Below are 26,068 nucleotides of genomic sequence, written 5' to 3' on the forward strand. Positions count from 1 at the left end.
CTCAGTGTGGCTTTACATATATTCAGGTACTTATTTTGTACCAGGGGCAATGGAGGGTTAAGTGACTTGCCCAGAGTCACAAGGAGCTGCAGTGGGAATTGAACTCAGTTCCCCAGGATCAAAGTCCACTGCACTAACCACTAGGCTACTCCTCCATTCATTCCACCAATAAGAGCCAACCTCATCAGTGATGTCACAATGGCTGATTGCCGATACTTGGCTCACTTCTGATATTGTGATGTCATAAGGGAAAGGGGGAAGGGAAATTCGACTTGATATACAACTACATTCAAAGCGGTTTACATATATTCAGGTACTTATTTTGTACCAGGGGCAACAGAGGGTTAAGTGACTTGCCCAGAGTCACAAGGAGCTGCAGTGGGAATCGCTCAGTTCCCCAGGATCAAAGTCCACTGCACTAACCACTAGGCTAATCCTCCACTGGAGCTGATACTGTGATGTCATAATGCCTCATCCCACCAATGCCTGAGCCAACCTCATCAGTGATGTCACAATGGCTCAACTGTCCTATACTTGGCTCACTTTCCCCGCTTAGCGTGAAGAGTTTTAGTCTTTGGTAACCAGAGCTGATACTGTGATGTCATAATGCCTCATCCCACCAATGCCTAACAGCCAACCTCATCAGTGATGTCACAGTGGCTTGATTGTCCTGTACTTGGCTCACTTTTATTATATATAAGGGGAAAGGGAAATGGGACTTGATATACTGCCTTTCTGAGGTTTTTGCAACTACATTCAAAGCGGTTTACATATATTCAGGTACTTATTTTGTACCAGGGGCAATGGAGGGTTAAGTGACTTGCCCAGAGTCACAAGGAGCTGCAGTGGGAATCGAACTCAGTTCCCCAGGATCAAAGTCCACTGCACTAACCACTAGGCTAATCCTCCACTGGAGCTGATACTGTGATGTCATAATGCCTCATCCCACCAATGCCTGAGCCAAACCTCATCAGTGATGTCACAATGGCTCAACTGTCCTATACTTGGCTCACTTTCCCCGCTTAGTGTGAAGAGTTTTAGTCTTTGGTAACCAGAGCTGATACTGTGATGGTCATAATGAACTCATCCCACCAATGCCTAACAGCCAACCTCATCAGTGATGTCACAGTGGCTTGATTGTCCTGTACTTGGCTCACTTTTATCTATATAAGGGGAAAGGGAAATGGGACTTGATATACTGCCTTTCTGAGCTTTTTGCAACTACATTCAAAGCGGTTTACATATATTCAGGTACTTATTTTGTACCAGGGGCAATGGAGGGTTAAGTGACTTGCCCAGAGTCACAGGCAGCTGCAGTGGGAATTGAACTCAGTTCCCCAGGATCAAAGGCCACTGCACTAACCACTAGGCTAATCCTCCACTGGAGCTGATACTGTGATGTCATAATGCCTCATTCCACCAATGCCTGAGCCAACCTCATCAGTGATGTCACAATGGCTCAACTGTCCTATACTTGGCTCACTTTCCCGCTTAGCGTGAAGAGTTTTAGTCTTTGGTAACCAGAGCTGATACTGTGATGTCATAATGACTCATCCACCAATGCCTAACAGCCAACCTCATCAGTGATGTCACAGTGGCTTGATTGTCCTGTACTTGGCTCACTTTTATTATATATAAGGGGAAAGGGAAATGGGACTTGATATACTGCCTTTCTGAGGTTTTTTGCAACTACATTCAAAGCGGTTTACATATATTCAGGTACTTATTTTGTACCAGGGGGCATGGAGGGTTAAGTGACTTGCCCAGAGTCACAGGGAGCTGCAGTGGGAATCGAACCCAGTTCCCCAGGATCAAAGTCCGCTGCACTAACCACTAGGCTACTCCTCCACTCTGCAGGGTTGGGAAGGGGGACAGGGCGAGGATGGGGGCAAACTTTGTCCCTGTGTCACTTTCTACTTTGAAGCCTGTTAATGAACTGGACTGATTTATGTTTGTTTGATGCAGACGGCAATATTTTTATTTTTTGGAAAACAAGCAAGCATGTTGGCCAACCCTAGCAAAATTTGCCATGGGGGATCCTGTACATCCTGCTACCACCACATCCTCTAAGAAGGACTGTGGAAGACAGGAGAGCTAGACTGAATCCTGAGATTGTTGATGACGTCTTATTCATCCACGGATTAAAAAATCATAACAGTGCTCATAGGGCATATTTCTCCCCTCTAGGACACACAGAATGGGCTGTATTTTATACCCGGGACAATTTAAACAGGGTGGATTAGGATTCCTTGGGGTAGTAGAAGTCAGCCATTGTTGGGGTTGGAAAGGTAGAGGGTGGTGGAGGGAAGGAGGGTTATTATAGCTGTTCATTGTTGTTATTGTTTTCTATTTGTAATTTATACACAACAGTTGCACAGCATATGGTTCCTTTTTATACTTTAATAAAAAGATTTCAATATAAAATCATAAGTGTTTGAGGCTTCTGCAGATGAGAACAGAGGGGATGGGATGGGAACAGGGATGGAGATGAGGACTGCAAGGGACAGGGTGAGGATGGAGGTAGAACCCAAGGAGACAGATTGGGGACGGGGACAAATTTTGTCCCTGTGTCATTCTCTACTCAGTTCCTCAGGTTCTTAGGCTGCTGCAGTAGCCACAAGGCTACTCCTTCACTGCATATAGCGTCTCAAGGCAAGTCATATTCAGGTAGATTTGTTCCTTATCCCCTGAAGGTTTACAGTCTATAGGTTTAGACATACCTGTATTAACCATTTCAATATTTAATGCAAGCCATAAGTAGGGCCAATTTACTAAGAACTCATGTTCATTCGAATCAATGTGTGGTGATGGACGCGAGATAACAGAGGGTGACACGGAGCATCAGCACAATTTGACTCTGGCTTCTCCGCTGTTCTAACCGCTAGGCTGTAAAATATGCAGGTTTCGTGCAATAGGAGCCGACTTTGTGGGTGCTTGAGCACCCCAATATTGAGAAAATTGCTTGAATTTGCCCGGGGAAGGATTGTTTTCCATTAGGCTTAGCACCCCCAATAATTCTGAAAAGTTGGCTCCTATGGGTTCATGTATGTTTAATTGTAATCCCATCTGGATATTTGGATTGGTGGAATAGAAGACTTAAACATAAATAAGGATCCAGAGAGCTGCTGGCAGAATGCTGATGTAGGAAAGGGATGCCGGCAAGCAATAATGTGTTTTGATGTTTTTTTAAATTGACATTATCCTTTTTTTTTTCTCTCTAGACTTTTCTCCAGAGGTTTCTGCACTGGGTGGACGTTTTAGACCCCTCAGTCTTATTAGCTTCAAAGGTAAGGTATTGTGGATCAGTTTGGACTTCACTGTGTTGTTTACGGGCCCTGTTTACTAAGCTGCATTATAGGAGCGTTAGTGTCAACCATGTACGCGCCTTACAATATCCCTATAGGCGCCTACATGGTTAGCGCGCTCAAAATGCTAACGCGCCTTTATAAACAGGGGCCCTTAGTAATGAAGAAGCTAAATATGAAGGGGCTTGGTAAGTACATAAGCAACTGCCACGCTGGGAAAAGACCAAAGGTCCATCAAGCCCAGCACTCCGTCTCCGACAGCGGCCAATCCAGGCCCCAAGAACCTGGCAAAACCCCAAAATTTAATAACGATCAATGGACTTTTCCTTCAGGAATCTGTCCAGACCCCCTTTAAACTCAGCAAGGCCAGCTGCCGTCACTCACTTCTGAATCTATGTATAGTATCAAAACAATTATAATTCACTTATTATTGATTTCTCCTGTTAAATAATTTATTTTGCAAGAAAGGAAAACTTCCTTTTACGTTAATTTTTTTTATTGAGTATAGACAAAATTGTAGTAAAAAACACAAACAAACATACAAAATCAGTTCCCCCCCTTCCCCCCCCTTCTTTCTTTGAACCCTCCACTCCCAGTCTACTGATTACATCACAGTGATTCATAGCAAACAGAAGGTTTTGGTTCGCCCCCCGATACTAGTTCCCTCCTTTCCCGCCTGATAAAGAAGAGGAACAGCACTCTAGAACTGTAATATCACTGATTAAGGTCAGTCAGTTAAGTTTCATCAGATTTCCAACAGAGTGGACACCCCGGAGGGAGTGGAAAACGTGAAAAAAGATCTGAGAAGCTAGAAGAATGATGCGAACAAATGCAAAGTGATGCACTTAGGGAGTAGAAATCCAAGGGAGCGTATGTGTTAGCGGGGAGAGTCTGATAGGTACGGGCGGAGAGAGGGATCTTGGGGTGATAGTATCTGAGGAACTGAAGGCGACGAAACAGTGCGACAAGGCAGTGGCCGTAGCTAGAAGATTGCTAGGCTGTATAGAGAGAAGAGTGACCAGCAGAAGAAGGAGGTTTTAATGCTCCTGTATAAGACGTTGGTGAGGCCCCACCTGGAGTATTGTGTTCAGTTTTGGAGGCCGTATCTTGCGAAGGATGTTAAAAAAATGGAAGCGGTGTGCAAAGAAAGCTACGAGGATGGTATGGGATTTACGTTCCAAGACGTATGAAGAGAGGCTTGCTGACCTGAACATGTACAACCCTGGAGGAAAGGGAGGAACAGGGGGTGATATGATACAGACGTTCAAATATTTGAAAGGTATCAATCCGCAAACGAATCTTTTCCAGAGATGGGAAGGCAGTAGAACGAGAGGACATGAAATGAGATTGAAGGGGGGCAGACTCAGGAAAGATGTCAGGAAGTATTTCTTCACGGAGAGGGTGGTGAACGCTTGGAATGCCCTCCCTCGGGAGGTGGTGGAGATGAAAACGGTAACGGAGTTCAAAGATGCGTGGGATATGCATAGAGGAATCCTGTGCAGAAGGAATGGATCCTCAGAAGCTTAGCTGAAATTGGGTGGCGGAGCAGGTGGGGGGAAGAGGGGTTGGTGGTTGGGAGGCGAGGATAGGGGAGGGCAGACTTATACGGTCTCTACCAGAGCCGATGATGGGAGGCGGGACTGGTGGTTGGGAGGCGGGAAATACTGCTGGGTATACTTATATGGTCTGTGCCCTGAAAAGGACAGGTATAAATTCAAGGTAAGGTATACACATATGAGTTTGTCTTGGGCAGACTGGATGGACCATGCAGGTCTTTTTCTGCAGTCATCTACTATGTTACTATGTAAGTATTTAAAATTAAACTTCGGCCTTCGGGACTCAGAGACTGTACATATGAATTCCATAACATCAAATTCCATAACATTAAAAAAAATACTTCTGGGGAGGAAGTGACGTCACGCTACTGAATGGAGCAGTGAGAACGAAGCTCCCGCTGATCAGCACTAAAAAAAGCATTTAAGTAGCGATCCTTACCCCTCCAATCGGCTGAAAAGCATAGCGACTGACTGGAGAATAAGAACGAAATCAAATGATGTCGCAAGCGAAGGCAAAACTGCCGGACCTAGCAGCGTTCTCATATCAGCAACAGAAAGGGAGAACGGAACAAAATGGCGCCCGCAGCACGAGGGAAGAACATGAAAACGCAGAGCGAGCACGCGAAGAGCCTTCAAATGAAAGAATGGAGGTAGAACCAGAAATATGGGCGAAGCTCTGCTCATGGTTTCAAGAGATTAAAACGGACCTCAAAGAAGTGCGAAGGGACTTTGCCCAACTGAGCGCGGAGCTGAGAGGGGAAATAACTGAGCTAGGAAATCGAGTCCTGGAGGTGGAGAATGAGCAAGAGGAGCAGGGAGAAGCGATAAAAGCTATGGAGCAACAATTGGAAGAGAGGAAAAATGAAGCTAGATACCTCATAGACAAAGTGGAGGACCTAGAGAATAGAAGCAGACGCTCCAATATAAGAATTCGGGGGGTACCTGAGGTACCTGAATTTAACAATTGTGAAGAGGTGGTGAGATCCATTGCAGCGCAATTATTATCTAATGAATCTGAATGCTATGATAAAACAACCATAAGCATTGAACGTGCCCATAGGGCATTGGGTGTACGAAGACAAAACCAGCCGAAAGATATAGTGGCATGCTTTACAAACTTCACAGTGAAAGAAGCAGTGATGAAGAAGGCAAGAGGGGCGGCCCCTATAACTTGGGAGAGCTACCCGATTGAATTATACCAGGACATATCAGCATTAACCCTTAAACGAAGGGGAGAACTCCGTCCGTTGACTGCACAGCTGAGAGATGAAGGAATATCATATAAATGGCAGTACCCATTTGCCCTAACCTTTTTTCAAGAGGGAAAGCAAAGGAGAGTGGCATCAATTGAGGAAGCGCAGGAGTATCTGAAACGAAGGGAGACGGCAGAGGATCCACCACAAGATGGGCAAGGAGCGGTAGTCTGCCCTCCAAAACCTAAATGGCAAAGGGTATCACAAGGCCGAGGGCGCCTCCGACGACAACTATCGGGCAAGCAAGTGCATTCACGAACGGGAAAATGAGATGGACAACAGAATGACTGGATGATCGATCACTGGAACAGGTTGGCAAAGAACTATATCAATAGGAGGGGAAGGAGAAGTCACTAGAGCGAGCTGTGAGACGGGAGATGACGTCACTCCTCTCAACTAGAGGCATGGGCCCAAAGGAGAATGGGTCATGCCCTTTGTGTGAAAGGGGGGGAAGGGGGGGAGGGAAGGGGGGGGTCTAGAGGGGAGTATCTGGTGGTTGCTGACTAGGCTAGTTTATAGGGGAAAGAAATGTATAACATGTTTCAATGTGTGACATGGAATGTTAAGGGCCTCAATTCGCCCATTAAGCGTAAGCGCATATATACGGAACTGTTAAAAATGAAAGGTGATATAATTATGCTGCAAGAAACGCATGTAAAAAAATGTCATGAGAAAATGTTAGCCTACAAAAGATATCCAGTAATGTACCACGCTGCGAACAGGCAACATCATAAAAAGGGAGGAGTGTTGGTGGCCTTCTCAGATAAACTGCCATGGCGCATTATTAAAACAGTAGAAGATAAGGGAGGCAGATATCTTATGGTGATAGCCTCACTGTATAATACTCAATATACATTTATGACAGTGTATGCGCCCAATGAAGGGCAAGGTAAATTTATAGAAGAACTTGAAACAGTGATACAAGAAAACATGCAAGGCCAATTATTATTGGGTGGGGATTTCAATCTGACCCTGAACCCGATGATGGATAATTCAAAAGGGGAGGCGGGATATGCTAGAAAAGATAGAGAAAAGATCTCCAGTTTTATGCATAGATGGGGTCTAATAGACTTATGGAGGGTGTCACACATGCAGGAAAAAGACTATACATACTATTCAGCACCGCATAATTCATACTCAAGGATTGATCTCTGGCTTGGGGATGGGCTGGTGACCAGAGCTATAAAAAAAATATCAATAGGCATTCGTATATGGTCTGACCATGCTCCAGTCCAGCTGACTATTGGGAGTGGACAGTCAGAGGGAGGTAGAAAGTACTGGAGGCTGGATGAAGCTCTATTACATGACCCAGAGACTGTGGGAAAGGTGGAACAATACATAAAAGAGTACATTGAGTTTAATGACGTGGCAGAAGTCCGCCCAGAGAGCCTTTGGGAGGGGTTAAAGGTGGTATTGAGAGGGCAGCTGATCTCCCTCAGGGCCCATTTAACTAAACAAAAAGCAGCCAAAGAGAGAGAACTTAGAAAGGGGATAGCCCAGCTAGAGCAGCAACATAAGGCGAAACCTGAAGATATAAATCTCCAGAATGAACTTCATAAATATAAAATGCAGCTTAATGAGCTGCAGATGGCAGAAATGGCGAGTCAATTGCAACAAGTCCAACAGGAGCAATATGAGCTGGGGGATAAAGCAAGTAGATTGCTAGCAAACAAGCTGAAAAAGCAGATGACACGAAACCATATTCATAGTATTAAAACACAACAAGGCCAGGCAGTCACAGAAACAGGGGATATACAAGAGACATTCCATAATTTTTACACAAGTCTCTATAAATCAGAAGTGGACGCTACAGCTGGGGAGATAACTACATATCTACAGGGGGTAGAGCTACCACAATTGACACAGGGAGAAAGAGAGCGCTTATCGGAGCCAATAGGAATAGAAGAGATAAAGGAAGCAATTAAAAATTTACCACATGCCAAGGCTCCAGGGCCTGATGGGTATCCTGCAAGATTTTATAAGCTATATGCATCCCTGTTGGCCCCACTTTTGTGGAGACTGTTTCTGGCGTATTGTAAAGGGTTGGAAAAAAATAAAAAAATAAGAGTGTGTCCCCTTTAAAAGGGGTTTTACCTGGGTGTGTGCTGAGGGTTAGAGCTAGGGAGAAGGTTCTAAAGTGACATCACTGGGAGAACAGCTGAGCAAGCTGGCCTGATTGCCTTGGCAACGGCTTGCTGGGCAGTTGGGTGGTAGTTTTGATGCTGAGCAGACCTGCGGTGAGGTCTCTGATCAGCTGTTAAGGGGGATAACCGTTCAGAAAGTGATTAAGAGAAATTTAAGAGTGGTCTGTGTGGTAAGAGTGTGTCTTTAGGTAGTTAATTCAATTTTAAAAGCCTCTCGCGTTGTTTTATGGCTTTTAAAGTGGTGACTGAAGCTGAGCGCTAAGGTGAAAGCTTTTAAAGTTACAAGCATTACCAGTTTGGTAACCTGAATAGGCTTGTGCATGTAATAATTGATCACACTAGTCGCACATGACTAAAGTGACAGTTTAAGTACACAGTCCTTGCTGTCAAGCTTAAATAGGGTTTTTGTGAATGACTTAGGAGAGAAAAACCCTGCATATGCTAAATTAAATTACTTTGGAAAGAGGAAAAGTAATTATTTTGTTTAAAAGTTTCAGAGAATTTAGAGCTGTTGTGAGAAGTTTTGGACAGAGGATTTTAAGACCTCTGGTGGTGTTTATTACTCAGTAAGTTCTGTCATAAAGAACTTGTTTTCCTGAGACCATTTAAAACTCTGGGATCATTATTTGGGGAGGGAGTAGAACAGGGATAATTAATTATATTTTTCTTTACTTGGGGAGCTAGTTAGGGAAATAAGTTGCACAATTATATAGGGAAAGGAGTTTAAAATTATAGCAAAAGAGGAATTGATTTGAGGAATTAGGCAGGTATAGGGTTTTGCCTTTTTTTTTTTTTATAAGCATAGAGTAGTAGGTACTCAAGAGTTCCGGGTTCCTGCTTCCTGGTAACGCTGAACCAAAGTACTGGCAACCTCAAAACAACAAGTGCACCAACGTTAAAGAAAGACCAAAGTTAACCCCATGCAAGAAAGGTCTACAAACAGCTAAGTACAAACACCTACAGTGATTGAGAGAATAAAATTACTTACCTGAAGGTAGCGAAGTGTATGCATATCCACGTGGAGGAGGTTATATCCTTAAAGAGAAAAATGGAGAAAAAAGAATCAATTTCTTCAGTATGACTTTCTGTTTAAAGTAAATTTTTAGGAATTTCTGTTTAAAGTAAATTTTAGGAGTATAGAACTTAAACAACTGTATTACTTATCTGATTTGTTTGCTGGAAGATGTCCGTAGATGGTAGTCATCAATTTATTGAATATGTACACATCTTCTGAGAGAAAATGTTGTAGATTATAAATGTTGTACTGTTTGTTCTGAAGTGAACACAAACCTTTTACATTTGTTATTTTGATACAATGAAACATTTGTTTTATCAATGAAATTAGTACAATTATATATTGAATTTACATAAACATTTTTCATAATAAATTATTTAAATTTCAAGTTTAATGTGCCATAATGTCATCACTTAGTAAAATTTGAACCATCATCAAGGAAAATTCATTTATTAACATCTTAAGTTGCACACTATATCAAATATAGAATTTCCTTAATTTTTATCTGTATTTCCTCCATTGGTGAGTGTTGAGTGTGGGGCGGGGCCTTTAAACCGTGATTGTAAACTCTTACCATCTGCTCTAAACCTCACCCATAGGGGATCTACTAATGGCGTCACGGACACAGGATATCTGAACATTCTAATTCAGAATGTTCTATTTCTGAACATTCTGATTTTGAATATTTTATTGTTGAACATTATAATTCAAGTTTTTTTTCTTAGAGGGAGCAAAAGGTCATATTTGCCCTTGTTCCTGGAGGGTGGTGGTGCTTTTTGAAAATTAATAAGTGTGTGAAACCCTGTTTTCCTTGGAGAAATTGTGGTGAGCCAGAACCATGGAAGACTGGAGAACTGAGATGGAGAGCCTGCGCCAACGGTTGGGAGAGCAAGAGAGACTGACTCGAGAACAGGCAGAGGTAATCCGAACATTTCGGGGAGGTCATGGGGACGCTAGTACTTCGCGTCCGGAGGAAAGTATGCGGTACCCTGCTTTGTACATACCTCGAGACAAGCGAATTTTGGATTTTTCGGGACAGCCTCTGAAAGTGGGGGAACCAACCGTGGAAGAGTGGATAAAGATGACCAAATCAGCTTTGAAAATTTTGAGAGTGCCACCCGAAGACCAGTGGGAAGTGGTCCAAGATCACTTAAAAGGAGCAGCAAGTGAAGTTATGAAATTGTACACCGGAGACCAGAGGCATGTGGAGGATATGTTTCAAAGATTGTTGAAGGAATTTGGAGACCGAGCGCCCTTGAATTTAAGGAAGCATGAGTTTTATGGTAGGAAACAGCTACCCGGGGAGTCGGTGCGCGCCTTTGGCTGTGACCTGTTTGAACGGATGAACAGAATTTTGGCCCGGAAGCCACAGGCAATCCTGGATGTGGAGGAGGCTCTCAAAGATCAGTTAATTATGGGATTAAAAAGCGACAGTCTGCATCGGGAGATGAAGAGAAAGAACAAAGAAAATCCAGGATTCACTTTCCAAGAACTACTTGCAGCTGCTATTGAGGGAGCTGAGGAGGAAGAGAGAATTTTTGGGGATGGAGATCGGGATAGGCTGCGAATGTTGCCAAGAAGAAATGAGGGGTTGGTGAGAGCCACTGCAGTGGAAGCAGATCAGACACTGTTGGCTATTCAACAGCTGACTCAGGCAGTTGATAAGATGGGTAGGAGTTTGAGCCTACAGCAACAGGAATTATTTAATGTGATACGGGATAGAGAGGAAGATACCAGGCGAGAATCTTCGAGGTGGAGAAGAAACGATAATCGCCAGAGTGGGAACTACGGACCTTCGGATTGGAGAGGATCCCGAAGAAATAATAGAGAAGACATAATTTGCTTCAAGTGTAACGAGCCGGGACATATTAGCCGGTTTTGTCAAAGTGAGAAAATAGTGGGAAATAAAAAAGAAAAAATGACAAATAATCAGGAAGATGACGAAGAGACAAGTCGTACCGTAGTACGAAAGGTAGAGAAAAAAACGGAGACGAGAGCGGAAGTCCCCTGAGACCTTCCACTTCAAGAGGGGGCGTGAAGGTGGTAGTTATAGATGAAACATCCTCTCTAGATGGTTTGAAAAGAATGCTGTGGGACCCAAACCAGTGGTGGAGGTTTGGATAAGTGGTGTTCCAGTCCCCTGTTTAATTGATACAGGTTCGGCGGTGACAACCTGACTGCGACTTTCTTTTATCGGAACCTGGCTGAAGGAAAACGTTTGAAAGATGCGGGTTGGATAACGTTAACAGCGGGCCAATGGGTTGGAAATCCCAGTTGTGGGATGTCTGGAAGTGGAAGTGGAGTGTCTTGGACAAAGATCCCACAAACAGGAATTTTTATTATCAGGGATGATCCCTGGGTATGCGCAGTCGGAAGAAGAGAAAATACCTGGGATCATTGGGACAAATGTCCTACAACATATAAGGGTTGGCTGCAAGACAGTGACCTGCTTAAGCTCAAAGGGGAAAAAAGGTTGAAGTGAAAAAAATGATGAAATGGGTAAACTAGTAGATGTAGATGTAATTAATCTGAAAGACTTTTTGGAATCTGAAAGAGATCATAAGGAGAAAATTCAGTTGACTTCTCCTCAGACCTATACAGGTCTGGGAAGTATGCAGGAAAAGTACCAGCAATTAGAGAAAAGAAATACAGAATTAAATAAACAAGAAATTAAACTGGAGGATTTGCAGAATCAATTACAATCTGTTCAACACTCCCTTCAAGAGAAGAACAGAGCAGGAGGAAATAAAGAAAGAAGGAATTGAACATTTGAGGAAGGAACTTGAAGATAGCTCTGCTCAAGTGAAACCTCTAACAATAGATCTGCAGAGGAAAGCTGAAGAGTATACAGATTTGAAGGAGAAACTGGCTGATGCCAAAAAGCAAATTCAGCAAGTTGAAAAAGAGGTCTCCACAATGCGGGAAGAGACAAAATTACTGACTAACAAAGTTAATGAATATGAGAAAAGCAAAGAATGGATGTCTCAGGAACTTGATATTAGGCAGCGAACAATTCAGCAACTTAAAAGGGAACAACTGGCTAATGAGAAAGTAGAAGAAGTTTCAAAGCTATACCATGACGCATGTGAAGGCCTACATGAAAAAGAAAAGAAAGTTGAAGACAAGCGGTTGACACTTATAGAACAGGAACATTGGCCTAGTTCACTCAACACCCATTATTTAAAATGGGATAAAGCATGTCAAATAGCTCCGCAATCCATGGCCAAAAATGGAGAGATGAGGAAAAAATATTATGACAGGCGGGCGGCAGGCTCTCAGCTACGGTTGGGTGACAGAGTCCTGTTGAAGGTTGGGAGGTACTCAGGAAGACATGAGATCCAAAATGATTGGGAAGATGCAATTTATGAAGTAATACAATTGGATGGGAATGTGGTTGGGATCAAAATGAGCACAATACTAATGTCAAAAGGGTGCACAGGGATCAGCTAAAGAAAATGCCTCTGCCTATTGAAAGTTTTTCGGAGGAATCGGATTTGGTTTGTGAGGAAGAAGTTGTGGATGAGATAGAGGAACAGCCCAATTATATCTACTTGCTGGTGGAAGAACAGAAAATCCAGTCCTAGATCCTGACATCAGAGAAGTGTCTGTTGAAGGAGTTCCTGGTCCTGAAGACGACAAGCGGTTTTCTGGCTCGCGTCGATTCTTAGAGAAAACAGGGGAGTACCACCACAATACTTAAGGGAAAATTTTTATTTATATTAACTCACCATGAAGTTGTGTGATATATAATGTTATTGTAGATAGAGACAAATGTCGGGACGACATTTATGTTGGGGCGGAGATGTGTAAAGGGTTGGAAAAAAATAAAAAAAATAAGAGTTGTGTCCCCTTTAAAAGGGGTTTTACCTGGGTGTGTGTGCTGAGGGTTAGAGCTAGGGAGAAGGTTCGAAAGTGACATCACTGGGAGAACAGCTGAGCAAGCTGGCCTGATTGCCTTGGCAACGGCTTGCTGGGCAGTTGGGTGGTAGTTTGATGCTGAGCAGACCTGCGGTGAGGTCTCTGATCAGCTGTTAAGGGGGATAACCGTTCAGAAAGTGATTAAGAGAAATTTAAGAGTGGTCTGTGTGGTAAGAGTGTGTCTTTAGGTAGTTAATTCAATTTTAAAAGCCTCTCGCGTTGTTTTATGGCTTTTAAAGTGGTGACTGAAGCTGAGCGCTAAGGTGAAAGCTTTTAAAGTTACAAGCATTACCAGTTTGGTAACCTGAATAGGCTTGTGCATGTAATAATTGATCACACTAGTCGCACATGACTAAAGTGACAGTTTAAGTACACAGTCCTTGCTGTCAAGCTTAAATAGGGTTTTGTGAATGACTTAGGAGAGAAAAACCCTGCATATGCTAATTAAATTACTTTGGAAAGAGGAAAAGTAATTATTTTGTTTAAAAGTTTCAGAGAATTTAGAGCTGTTGTGAGAAGTTTTGGACAGAGGATTTTAAGACCTCTGGTGGTGTTTATTACTCAGTAAGTTCTGTCATAAAGAACTTGTTTTCCTGAGACCATTTAAAACTCTGGGATCATTATTTGGGGAGGGAGTAGAACAGGGATAATTAATTATATTTTTCTTTACTTGGGGAGCTAGTTAGGGAAATAAGTTGCACAATTATATAGGGAAAGGAGTTTAAAATTATAGCAAAAGAGGAATTGATTTGAGGAATTAGGCAGGTATAGGGTTTTGCCTTTTTGATTTTTTTTATAAGCATAGAGTAGTAGGTACTCAAGAGTTCCGGGTTCCTGCTTCCTGGTAACGCTGAACCAAAGTACTGGCAACCTCAAAACAACAAGTGCACCAACGTTAAAGAAAGACCAAAGTTAACCCCATGCAGAAAGGTCTACAAACAGCTAAGTACAAACACTACAGTGATTGAGAGAATAAAATTACTTACCTGAAGGTAGCGAAGTGTATGCATATCCACGTGGAGGAGGTTATATCCTTAAAGAGAAAAATGGAGAAAAAAGAATCAATTTCTTCAGTAGACTTTCTGTTTAAAGTAAATTTTTAGGAATTTCTGTTTAAAGTAAATTTTAGGAGTATAGAACTTAAACAACTGTATTACTTATCTGATTTGTTTGCTGGAAGATGTCCGTAGATGGTAGTCATCAATTTATTGAATATGTACACATCTTCTGAGAGAAAATGTGTAGATTATAAATGTTGTACTGTTTGTTCTGAAGTGAACACAAACCTTTTACATTTGTTATTTTGATACAATGAAACATTTGTTTTATCAATGAAATTAGTACAATTATATATTGAATTTACATAAACATTTTTCATAATAAATTATTTAAATTTCAAGTTTAATGTGCCATAATGTCATCACTTAGTAAAATTTGAACCATCATCAAGGAAAATTCATTTATTAACATCTTAAGTTGCACACTATATCAAATATAGAATTTCCTTAATTTTATCTGTATTTCCTCCATTGGTGAGTGTGAGTGTGGGGCGGGGGCCTTTAAACCGTGATTGTAAACTCTTACCATCTGCTCTAAACCTCACCCATAGGGGATCTACAGTATGATCAGACACAAGAGTTGCCCTATACATGGCGGCTGGCGGCAGTAACTCTTCTGCTTAAGCCGGGGAAGGACCCACAAGAATGTGGGTCATATAGACCTATCTCCCTACTAAATGTAGATTATAAAATATTTACAAAAATACTAGCCAGCAGACTACAGGTGATGATGCCCAGACTGGTACATGAGGATCAAGTGGGATTTATTGCAGGGCGTCAGGCATATGACAATACTAGGTGCTTACAACATCTCATTCAGCAGGTCGGGGATGAACAGGTACCGGCAGTTGTTCTCTCGGTGGACGCGGAAAAGGCGTTCGACCGAGTAGAATGGCCTTTTCTCTTTGCGACACTTGAGAAGATTGGAGTGGGGGGGAGGTTTCTAAAATGGCTGCAGATCTTATATCAGGCTCCCCTGGCGATTTTGAAAGTAAATGGGTCCTATTCTGAGCCAATACATCTTAAGAGAGGTACTAGACAAGGATGTGCAGTGTCACCATTGCTGTTCGCACTAACAATGGAGCCATTAGCATGCACTATCAGAAGGGAGGAAGGAGTTAAGGGGATAATGCGTGGGAAAAGGGAACATAAACTAATGTTATTTGCAGACGACATCCTGTTGACGCTGACAAGCCCAGATACTTCCATAAAGCAGGCTATAGAGATAATGAAACAATATGGGGCACAATCGGGCTTTAAGGTAAATATTAATAAAACAGAGATTCTAAATCTCACAGTACCGAAGCAGGAGGTAGTACGGCTTAAAGCTGAGCTCCCCTTTATATGGGCCAATAAGTCTATACGGTATCTCGGAATACAGGTAACTCCTAAGTTGGAGGAATTGTATGAGGCCAATTATCCTCAGAAAGTGAAAGAACTATTTGGTGAACTGGATAGATGGGAAGGTTTAAATATATCCTGGACGGGGCGCATTAATGCGATAAAAATGATTATTCTACCAAAGATCCTATATCTTTTTATGGCATTACCCATCCCTATCCCACAAAGCTTTTTCAAGCACTTAAACAGAAAACTGTTTGCTTTTATATGGCGGAAGAGACCACCGAGGGTGAAACGCAGTATTATGTACCAACCAAAAGAGAGAGGAGGGATGGGAGTGCCTAATTCCTATTATACTATCAGGCTGCCCAATTAAGAATTTTAGCCGATTGGCAACCCGGCGGTTACCAAGAAATGGCTGCACTGGGAAAGAGCATGGATGGGAATGAGAGAAATAGGAGACATTCTATGGTCAACGGAAAAGGAGCTTGGGAATTTTGGTAGAAGGGTACCCATAGGAATTAGGCACATTCTAACCACATGGCATCAAATTAGGAGGAAATGGTTTCCGGAAAGAAAATACTTTCACAAGACAGGAATAGGTAGGGCCCCTGGGTTTCCGCTTGGAGGGTCAGAAATTAGTTATAAACATTGGGCACGTGCAGGGCTCTACACTTTAGGTCAATTATGGGATGAGGACAAAGTGGTAGACTTTCCAATATTGCAGGAGGAATACGGGCTGCAAGCCAGAGATCAAGTCTATTACTGTTGTATCCGTAATTATATCCTTAGCAAGGCACGAGAGGAGTTGGAACTGGGAAAAACATCTTTAGAAATTGCATTAGAGAAGGGCGGGGGCAGAGGGAGCATATCGCGTCTATATCTAGCTTTGTTAAGTTATACTGATCCCCAAACAATATATGTGAATAGATGGGAAACAGCATTGCAAACTACAATAACTAAAGACTGCTGGAAGAGAGGATATAGGTATCTCTTTAAACCATCTTTGGCTCAGAGTGCAATCGAGAATGGATATAAGATATATTACTGGTGGTATTATACGCCAGAAAGATTGCATCGTATATATCCAGAGGTATCGGCAGACTGTTGGCGAAATTGTGGAGAGAAGGGAACATTTATGCACATCTGGTGGGAATGTCCCAGAATAATGGAATACTGGAAGACAGTTATCTCAACAATTTCTAAAGTGATTCAGCAACCCTTCCCATGCAAGCCCGAAAATTGTTTGCTCCATATCAAACCGGGCTCAACGACGGGGGTACAGCATAAGCTGGCGACACAATATCTGGTCGCGGCAAAAATTGCTATAGCAAGAAATTGGAAAAAACAACAGTCGCCGGATATGCAAAAAGTACTGCAGAGAGTGGACTTTCTGTATCAAATGGCCAAACTGACAGCTATCAGAAGAGGAAGAATGGGACCCTTTGGCAAATTATGGCAGTCCTATGAACAATTTAAAGAACAGCAAGAAGCACCACCATGATACGGGAGGGGGGGAGGGTGGAGGGGGAGGGTGGGACGGGAAGGTATAGGGATAGTTTCAGATGTCAGACAAGTAAATCAAGCATGATATGTAATGTTGTTTTAGTATCTGTTTTTTCTTTTTGTAATATAAGATAAATCTATACCAATAAAAAAAAAAAGAATTGGAAAAAAAAAAAAAAAAAATACTTCTTTCATTTGAAAGAGCCTTGGGCATACCTTGCCTCCAAAACAAGCAACATATACATAGTAGCATAGTAAATGACGACAGGTAAAGACCTGAACGGTCCATCCAGTCTGCCCAACAAGATAAACTCATTTTACATGGTATGTGATACTTTATACCTGAGTTTGATTTGTCCTTGTCATTCTCAGGGCACAGACCGTAGAAGTCTGCCGAGCACTGTTCCTGTACTAAAAGTTCTGAAGATTCTGGAATCCTAAAGAGTTACAAGATTCCGGAATCCCAATTAGTAGCAACATTCCATATAGAACCCCAAAGAGTAACATAGTAACATATTAAATGACAGCAGATAAAGACCTGTACGGTCCATCCAGTCTGCCCAACAAGATAAACTCATTTACGTGGTATGTGATACTTTATACCTGACTTTGATTTGTCCCTGCCTTTCTCAGGGCACAGACCGTAGAAGTCTGCCCAGTACTGTTCTTGTACTAAGTTCTGAAGCTAACATCGAAGCCCCTTAAAATTTACACTCCAGCCCATCCCTATCTATTCAGTCACAATCAGGGCATAGACCGTAGAAGTCTGCCCAGCACTGTTCTTGTACTAAGTTCTGAAGCTAACATCGAAGCCCCTTAAAATTTACACTCTAGCCCATCCCTATCTATTCAGTCACAATCAGGGCATAGACCGTAGAAGTCTGCCCAGCACTGTTCTTGTACTAAAAGTTCTAAAATTCTGGAATCCCAATCCATGTAGAACCCCAAAGAGTAAATGACGACAGATAAAGACCTTATGGTCCATCCAGTCTGCCCAACCAGATAAACTCATTTTACATGGTATGTGATACTTTATACCTGAGTTTGATTTGTCCGTAGAAGTCTGCCCAGCACTGTTCTTTTATTAAAAGTTCTGAAGATTCTGGAATCCTAAAGAGCTACAAGATTCCGGAATCCCAATTAGTAGCAACATTCCATGTAGAATCCCAAAGAGTAACATAGTAAATGACGGCAGATAAAGACCTGAACGGTCCATCCAGTCTGCCCAACAAGATAAACTCATTTACATGGTATGTGATACTTTATACCTGAGTTTGATTTGTCCTTGGTTTTCTCAGGGCACAGACCGTAGAAGTCTGCCCAGCTCTGTTCTTGTACTAAAAGTTCTGAAGATTCTGGAATCCTAAAGAGTTACAAGATTCCGAAATCCCAATTAGTAGCAACATTCCATATAGAACCCCAAAGAGTAACATAGTAACATATTAAATGACAGCAGATAAAGACTTGTACGGTCCATCCAGTCTGCCCAACAAGATAAACTCATTTACGTGGTATGTGATACTTTATACCTGAGTTTGATCTGTCCTTGCCTTTCTCAGGGCACAGACCGTAGAAGTCTGCCCAGTACTGTTCTTGTACTAAGTTCTGAAGCTAACATCGAAGCCCCTTAAAATTTACACTCCAGCCCATCCCTATCTATTCAGTCACAATCAGGGCATAGACCGTAGAAGTCTGCCCAGCACTGTTCTTGTACTAAAAGTTCTAAAATTCTGGAATCCCAATCCGTGTAGAACCCCAAAGAGTAAATGACGACAGATAAAGACCTTATGGTCCATCCAGTCTGCCCAACCAGATAAACTCATTTTACATGGTATGTGATACTTTATACCTGAGTTTGATTTGTCCGTAGAAGTCTGCCCAGCACTGTTCTTTTATTAAAAGTTCTGAAGATTCTGGAATCCTAAAGAGCTACAAGATTCCCGAATCCCAATTAGTAGCAACATTCCATGAGGAATCCCAAAGAGTAACATAGTAAGTGACAGCAGATAAAGACCTGTACGGTCCATCCAGTCTGCCCAACAAGATAAACTCATTTTACATGGTATGTGATACTTTATATGTATACCTGGGTTTGATTTGTCCTTGCCATTCTCAAGGCACAGACCGTAGAAGTCTGCCCAGCTCTGTTCTTGTACTAAAAGTTCTGAAGATTCTGGAATCCTAAAGAGTTACAAGATTCCGGAATCCCAATTAGTAGCAACATTCCATGCAGAACCCCAAAGAGTAACTTAGTAACATATTGTAATATGATGGTGGATAAAGACCTGTACGGTCCATCCAGTCTGCCCAACAAGATAAACTCATTTTACATGGTATGTGATACTTTATATGTACACCCGAGTTTGATTTGTCCTTGCCATTCTCAGGGCTCAGACCCTAGAAGTCTGCTCTGCCCAGCACTGTTCTTGTAGTAAAAGTTCTGAAGATTCCGGAATCCCAACTAGTAGCAACATTCCATGTAGAACCCCAAAGAGTAACATAGTAAATGACAGCAGATAAAGACCTTACGGTCCATGCAGTCTGCCCAACAGTCACATTCATGATGGAGTTGATTTGTTCACCGCCAATAACCTGGAGATTCAGAAATGTCTAAGGTTGCAGAATATATTTCCAAGCAAGTAGACACATTTTTCTAAAGATAGTAATATAGTAAATGACAGCAGATAAAGATCTGAATGGTCCATCCTGTCTGCCCAACAGTCACACTCATTACCAAGTCATGATCCAACCAACAATGAATGTGATATAAAATACTAGATCATTGTCTCTCTTTGGCATTTCTAGGGTATAGACTGTAGAAGTCAGCCCAGCCCTGTCCTCGGGTTCCAACTATTAAAGTTGCTGGAACAATCTTCCTCAACCCCTACGCCAAGCCCCCTCCCTACCCATCTTCAAATCTCTGCTTAAAACTCACCTCTTCAATGCTGCCTTCGGCACCTAACCTTTCGAGAAATATAGTATGCCCCATCAGATTGACTCTACACTTGTCTCTAGATTGTACACCTGTGTTTTAGATTGTAAGCTCCTTGAGCAGGGACTGTCCTTCCATGTTAAATTGTACAGCGCTGCGTAACCCTAGTAGCGCTTTAGAAATGTTAAGTAGTAGTAGTACTGTCGAAGCCCAGTCCAGCCTATCTAAGTCCGTCGTGTCATTTGTGAGTCACAGACCGTAAAAGTCTGCCCAGCCCTGTCCTCGTGTTCCAAATTACTGAAGTTTTCCATGAAAACCTTCCCCAGTCCATCCTAAACCAGACTGCCATATACGGGACCCAGACCATACAAGCTGGTCCAACAGCAGGCTTAGTTTTTCACAGCCAGAGACGCTGTCTAAGCACCACTCGACACACAGGCAGTCACTTAAGTTTTGGGTGTTTTTTTTAATACCATTCATTTTCTAATTAGTGATCCTTTATGTTCATTCCATGCCTTTTTGAATTACGTCACCGTTATTTTTTAAGTCACCACCTCCCTCAGGAGAGCATTCCAGGCTTCGACCAGCCACTCGTGAAAAAGAGTTTCCCCAATATTACCCCTAAGTCTACCACCTCGCAACCTCAATTAATTTCCTCTAGTTTTATCGTTTTCTCTAGGTCTCCCCTTGAACTTTCCCACAAAAGACTCCCGGTATGTCTAGCAACAACTGATTGATGAAGCCTGAGAACAGAAATATATAGACAGCCCCAAAAAGAGCGGTTCAAAGTATTCTCTTCCCTATGACTTTTAAATCTCTCTTATCTGCACCCTTCTCCTCCACCGCTAACTCCAGACTCCGTTCCTTTTATCTTGCTGCACCATAGGCCTGGAATAGACTTCCTGAGCCGGTACGTCAAGCTCCATCTCTGGCCGTCTTCAAATCTAAGCTAAAAGCCCACCTTTTTGATGCTGCTTTTAACTCCTAACCCTTATTCACTTGTTCAGAACCCTTATTTTATCATCCTCACTTTAATATTCCCTTATCTCTTGTTTGTCCTGTTTGTCTGTCCTAATTAGATTGTAAGCCCTGTCGAGCAGGGACTGTCTCTTCATGTTCAAGTGTACAGCGCTGCATACGTCTAGTAGCGCTAGAGAAATGATTAGTAGTAGTAGTAGGTTTGGGATTCTGGAATCTTGCTACTGTTGGGATTCTGGGCAGAATCTTGCTACTCTTTGGGATTCCGGAATCTTGCTTCTCTTTGTTCTTATCCCTTATTTGTCCTGTTTGTCTGTCCTAATTAGATTGTAAGCTCTGTCGAGCAGGGACTGTCTGTTCATGTTCAAGTGTACAGCGCTGCGTACGTCTAGTAGCGTTATAGAAATGATAAGTAGTAGTAGTAGTTTTTGGGATTCCAGAATCTTGCTACTGTTGGGATTCTGCGCGGAATCTTGCTACTCGTTGGGATTCCGGAATCTTGCTACTCTTTGGGATTCCAGAATCTTGCTACTCTTTGTCCTTATGCCTTATTTGTCCCATTTGTCCTGATTAGATTGTAAGCTCTGTCGAGCAGGGACTGTCTCTTCATGTTCAAGTGTACAGCGCTGCGTACGTCTAGTAGCGCTAGAGAAATGATAAGTAGTAGTAGGATTGCAGCTGCCCTCCTTATTCATCTGTACTTGACCAAAATATGGAATGTTACTGTTTGAGATTCTACATGGGATGTTGCTAGTGGAGGAGTAGCCTAGTGGTTAGTGCAGCGGACTTTGATCCTGGGGAACTGGGTTTGATTCTTTGTGACTCTGGGCAAGTCACTTAACCCTCCATTGCCCCAATAAGTATCTGTATATAGTATGTAAACCGCTTTGAATATTGTTTAAAAACCCACAGAAAGGCAGTGTATCAAGTCCCATTCCCTTTTCCTGTCCATTAATATAATTTGAGCTGTACTAAATAGCAAATTTTACTGTTCGGCTGAATACGAATAATGAAAAATATTATTTGGCCCGAATATGAAGAATGAGCATTGAGCTTTAACATAACAAATAGTAAAAGAAGCAACATGAATTCAGAGATCAAGTGTTTATTTCAGTAGGATTGAGCACAGCAGAGTCCCAGATTATTTGAATTTACATAAGTACATAAGTATTGCCATACTGGGAAAGACCAAAGGTCCATCGAGCCCAGCATCCTGTTTCCAACATTGGCCAGTCCAGGTCACAAATACCCGGCAAGATCCCAGAAATGTACAAAACACTTTATACTGTTTATCCCAGAAATAGTGGATTTCCCCCAAGTCCATTTAATAATGGTCTATGGACTTTTCCTGTAGGAAGCCGTCCAAACCTTTTTTAAACTCCGCTAAGCTAACCGCCTTTACCACATTCTCTAGCAACGAATTCCAGAGTTTAATTACACGTTGAGTGAAGAAAAAGTTTCTCCGATTCATTTTAAATTTACTGCATTGTAGCTTCATCGCATGCCCCCTAGTCCTAGTATTTTTGGAAAGTGTGAACAGACGCTTCACATCTACCCGTTCAATTCCACTCATTATTTTATAGACTTCTATCATTATTCGGCCAAATCGAATCAAATACAAATATTCAGTACAGCCCTAAATGGAATACAGTGAGCCAGCTGAAGCTGAGAGATGAATTCCCAAGTTCTTGAAATCTCCCACTGCCTAGTGCATGCTCATGCCATTAAGAAGCGTTTTTTTACTGCAGATCTCATTTTATAAGATGGAACCTAGTTACTAAAAGTGCACTTTAACAACAGGAGCAAACAGTAACACGGTAGTGCAAGTAAAGTAACACTTTATTCTTTCTGTATACATACACACCATTGTTCCTTTCTGCTTAATCACAACAAAATACATTAAAACAATTTTTGAAAAATGTCTACCCCCCTATTTTTAAATTTAGGGAGAAATAGAAAATTCCAGACTCGTGTTGGACAGCCTGGGAGAGCCTGGCAGAGATTTTACACAAGACAAAAAGGTATGTGCATATGTCGCATGTAAGCACTGGGTGTCCCAAAATCCCAGAGGGACTAGTGTATTCCACAAAGCATGTAGTTAGGGCTGTTGGTTAATAAAGAAACAAAACTGCCATTTCTCCGACATGGCTGCGGCAGCCCCGCTGGAGGTGCTTTGGCTTCATCTGATGAGGTGTGACGTGTTACCTGTCTACATCTGGGTAATCTGGGTGTACGTGCAGGACGCCAGACTCTACCTTTCAGGTTTCTGAGTCTGACGTCCCGCACGTTGTATGTGCAGGACGTCAGACTTAGAAACCTGAAAGGAAGGAAGAAGACTTCGGCGGGCGGGGGATGGGGTCCCCGCCAGCCCAGGTAGGCGACGGTGAGCGAGCGGGCAGGCGAGCGAGTGGGGGGGGGGGGAGTCGACTGTAGGGGGGTCCAGGGCCAAATCTACGGGGGCCCTGGCCCCCGTGGCCCCATAGCAGCGACGCCCCTGGTATGAACACATATAGAAAGCTCTCGTGACAGAATTTGTTTGCGTTAATAAAATGTATATGCTTTCAAAAAATGTAAATAAAATAAATAACAGACAATTACCCTTACATATACAAATAAATAATGTCATCATATAATTGTTTGAAAATTAAAATGGAATGAGAATGAAATTATTTGCTTTATGCAAATCATCTCGAGTAAGGCGAAACAAGTAATAATAACATAATAATAAAAATATGCCTTGTATATACCATAAGGACACTTACATAAGAAATATATAGAAAGAAAGATATGACAAAGAATACCGTATTTTTCGGACTATAAGACGCACTTTTTTCCCCCAAAATTTGGGAGGAAAATGGGGGGTGCGTCTTATAGTCTGAAGGTAGACTTCTTCCTACTCACGCGATCTTCCCTGGTGGTCTAGTGACGTCGGGGCAGGAAAGACCCTCCTCTTTCCTGCCCAGCGCGCTGCTCTCCATCCTCCTGTATGCAGCCTGACGGTCTCGGCGAGATTCAAAATGGCCGCCGAGACTTCAATACAGGCTGCATACAGGAGGATGGAGAGCAGCGCGCTGGGCAGGAAAGAGGAGGGTCTTTCCTGCCCCGACGTCACTAGACCACCAGGGAAGATCGCGTGAGTAGGAAGAAGTGGTGACAGGGCCGGGGGGGAGGGCGGGATTCGGACAAGACGCACCGGAGCACCTAGGTTTTAGAGTTGGGAAAAAGGGAAAAAAATTTTTTCCTATTTCCCTCCTCTAAAACCTAGGTGCGTCTTATTGTCCGAAAAATACGGTATATACATACATATCTCGCATGGCAATATTTGTATTCATGAGTAAAAGATGTCTATAATTCCAAAAACATAATCTCGGTTTCTGTGTTTAGGTGAAAGAAGCTTGGAAGCTGAACCTGGTAAGTATAAAGTTGTAGAGGTCAAACAGGATGTGTGTCTGTATCCCTGGGGGTGGGGAGAGGCCCTAGTACAGGGGCTCAATGATGTTTGCGTGTTATCCGGGAAATATAGTTATTATTTGCACTTGTATCCCACATTTTCCCACCTCTTTGCAGGCTCAATGTGGCTTACAGTCTGAGTAGAAGGTGTTTAGGTGTTGTGCTGTAGTTAATTATGGGTTCTCGTGGTAGGCCTTGTTAAAGAGAGGGGTTTTCAGAGCTTTTTGGAAGCTATTTAGTTCGTTTATCGTTTTAAAGTTTCAAATAATGGAATTGGTGATGGGGAGGCAGTCCATATTCCTCCGCCAACTCTTGGTATGTAAGGAAGTCTCCATCTTCCCAAACCTGCCCCAATCTTAGTAACCCCTTAGTTGTTGATTGATGAAAGGTATTACTCGTTTTTCCAGGCAGGAATCCCAGAGCGTATTGTATAGCTGTTTGCAAAAAACAAGTCCTCTCCGGAATATCCGGAAATGTTTTTTTCCTAATATCATACCAAGTTTTCAAGGGGCCTCCTATATTCACGGGTACCCTTTTGATGCACCCAAGAATCTGGGAAAAGGGAAGCCAAGGGACCACCCACAGTGGTAAAGATCCTGGCCAGCACTGTTTCATGGGAGAGCAAGAAAGCCATTCCGTCAGAATTCAGAGTTGTGCTGCCCGATATAATATAGAAAAATGTCAGGCACCGGCATTCTGCCCCCTTTTTCTGGGATGATATAAGACCCTAGCTCTGATCCAAGAGGGCATTTGTTCTAAATTTAGCGAAATACCTTTCTATGTATCCGAGTACAAAAATGTTTAAAATGATGATTTTGCCGAAGTTGCTGTACCTGTTTATGGCTTTGCCTCTTCCAGTCCCCAAAATCATCATTTTAATAGCACTTACCTGTCCCACCCAGGAAACAATTAAGCCCCCCCCCCCCCCCCACCTGTCCAGATCCCCAAAGAGTTCGTCCAGCTTAGGGGGAAGATTCTGTGTGTAAAGATCCTCTACCTTCCATGTCAAATTGACTCCTGAGTAGCGGATGAATTGAGGAGCCCAGCGATACAGGAATTGGGACCTCAAAGCAGATACTGCCACGGTGGCCAAGGCAATATTTAAGATTTCAGGTTTAGTCATAATTGGTTAACTTTTTAGCGGTCAAAGATAGGCTCGCTAACTGGGATATTCAGCGGGAGATAACCAGTTATCTCCCGCTGAATATCTGCGGTTAAGCATTTAAACCCTATTTAACTGGCCAGGAGCTGGACGGTTGAATACTTTTGAATATCGGAGGGTGTGTATTCTTACAGGCCTGTCGGTGACCGACAGGACAGAGCAGACCCCTCCAAGTCCTCTTAATGTGAACACTCCCTCCCTGCCAGCATGAACACCAGCTTTGCTGTGGGAGGGCTCAGATGTTTGGGGGGGGGGGGGTGGAGCTGGCAGCATATGGATGGATTTGATCTTGCATTCCAGCACTTGTTTGACCCTCTGTCTTAATGCTTTTTGTGTATTTTGCTTTCTTGTAGTCCTCTGTGCATCCTGATACTGGGAAAATAATTCCTTTAGTCTTCAGGCCTCCAGGTGAGTCCTCATTCCTTCATCTGTGTCCCGTTTGTTACATCA

The 26,068-nt window shown here is 42.6% G+C and overlaps 1 protein-coding gene across 1 annotated transcript in view; it reads left to right on the plus strand.

Annotated features, from left to right (window-relative positions):
* The window catches only part of SFXN4 (sideroflexin 4), a 73,617-nt gene that overhangs the window by 11,091 nt on the left and 36,458 nt on the right, over positions 1-26,068 (plus strand). The window contains exons 2-5 of the mRNA XM_030202624.1: positions 3,222-3,287; positions 22,953-23,027; positions 24,391-24,417; positions 25,972-26,026. Of these exons, the coding sequence (XP_030058484.1) occupies positions 3,222-3,287; positions 22,953-23,027; positions 24,391-24,417; positions 25,972-26,026 (223 nt within the window). The remainder of the gene's footprint in view (positions 1-3,221; positions 3,288-22,952; positions 23,028-24,390; positions 24,418-25,971; positions 26,027-26,068) is intronic.

This window comes from Microcaecilia unicolor, chromosome 5 (genome assembly GCF_901765095.1).
Source record: "Microcaecilia unicolor chromosome 5, aMicUni1.1, whole genome shotgun sequence".
Taxonomy (NCBI): domain Eukaryota; kingdom Metazoa; phylum Chordata; class Amphibia; order Gymnophiona; family Siphonopidae; genus Microcaecilia; species Microcaecilia unicolor.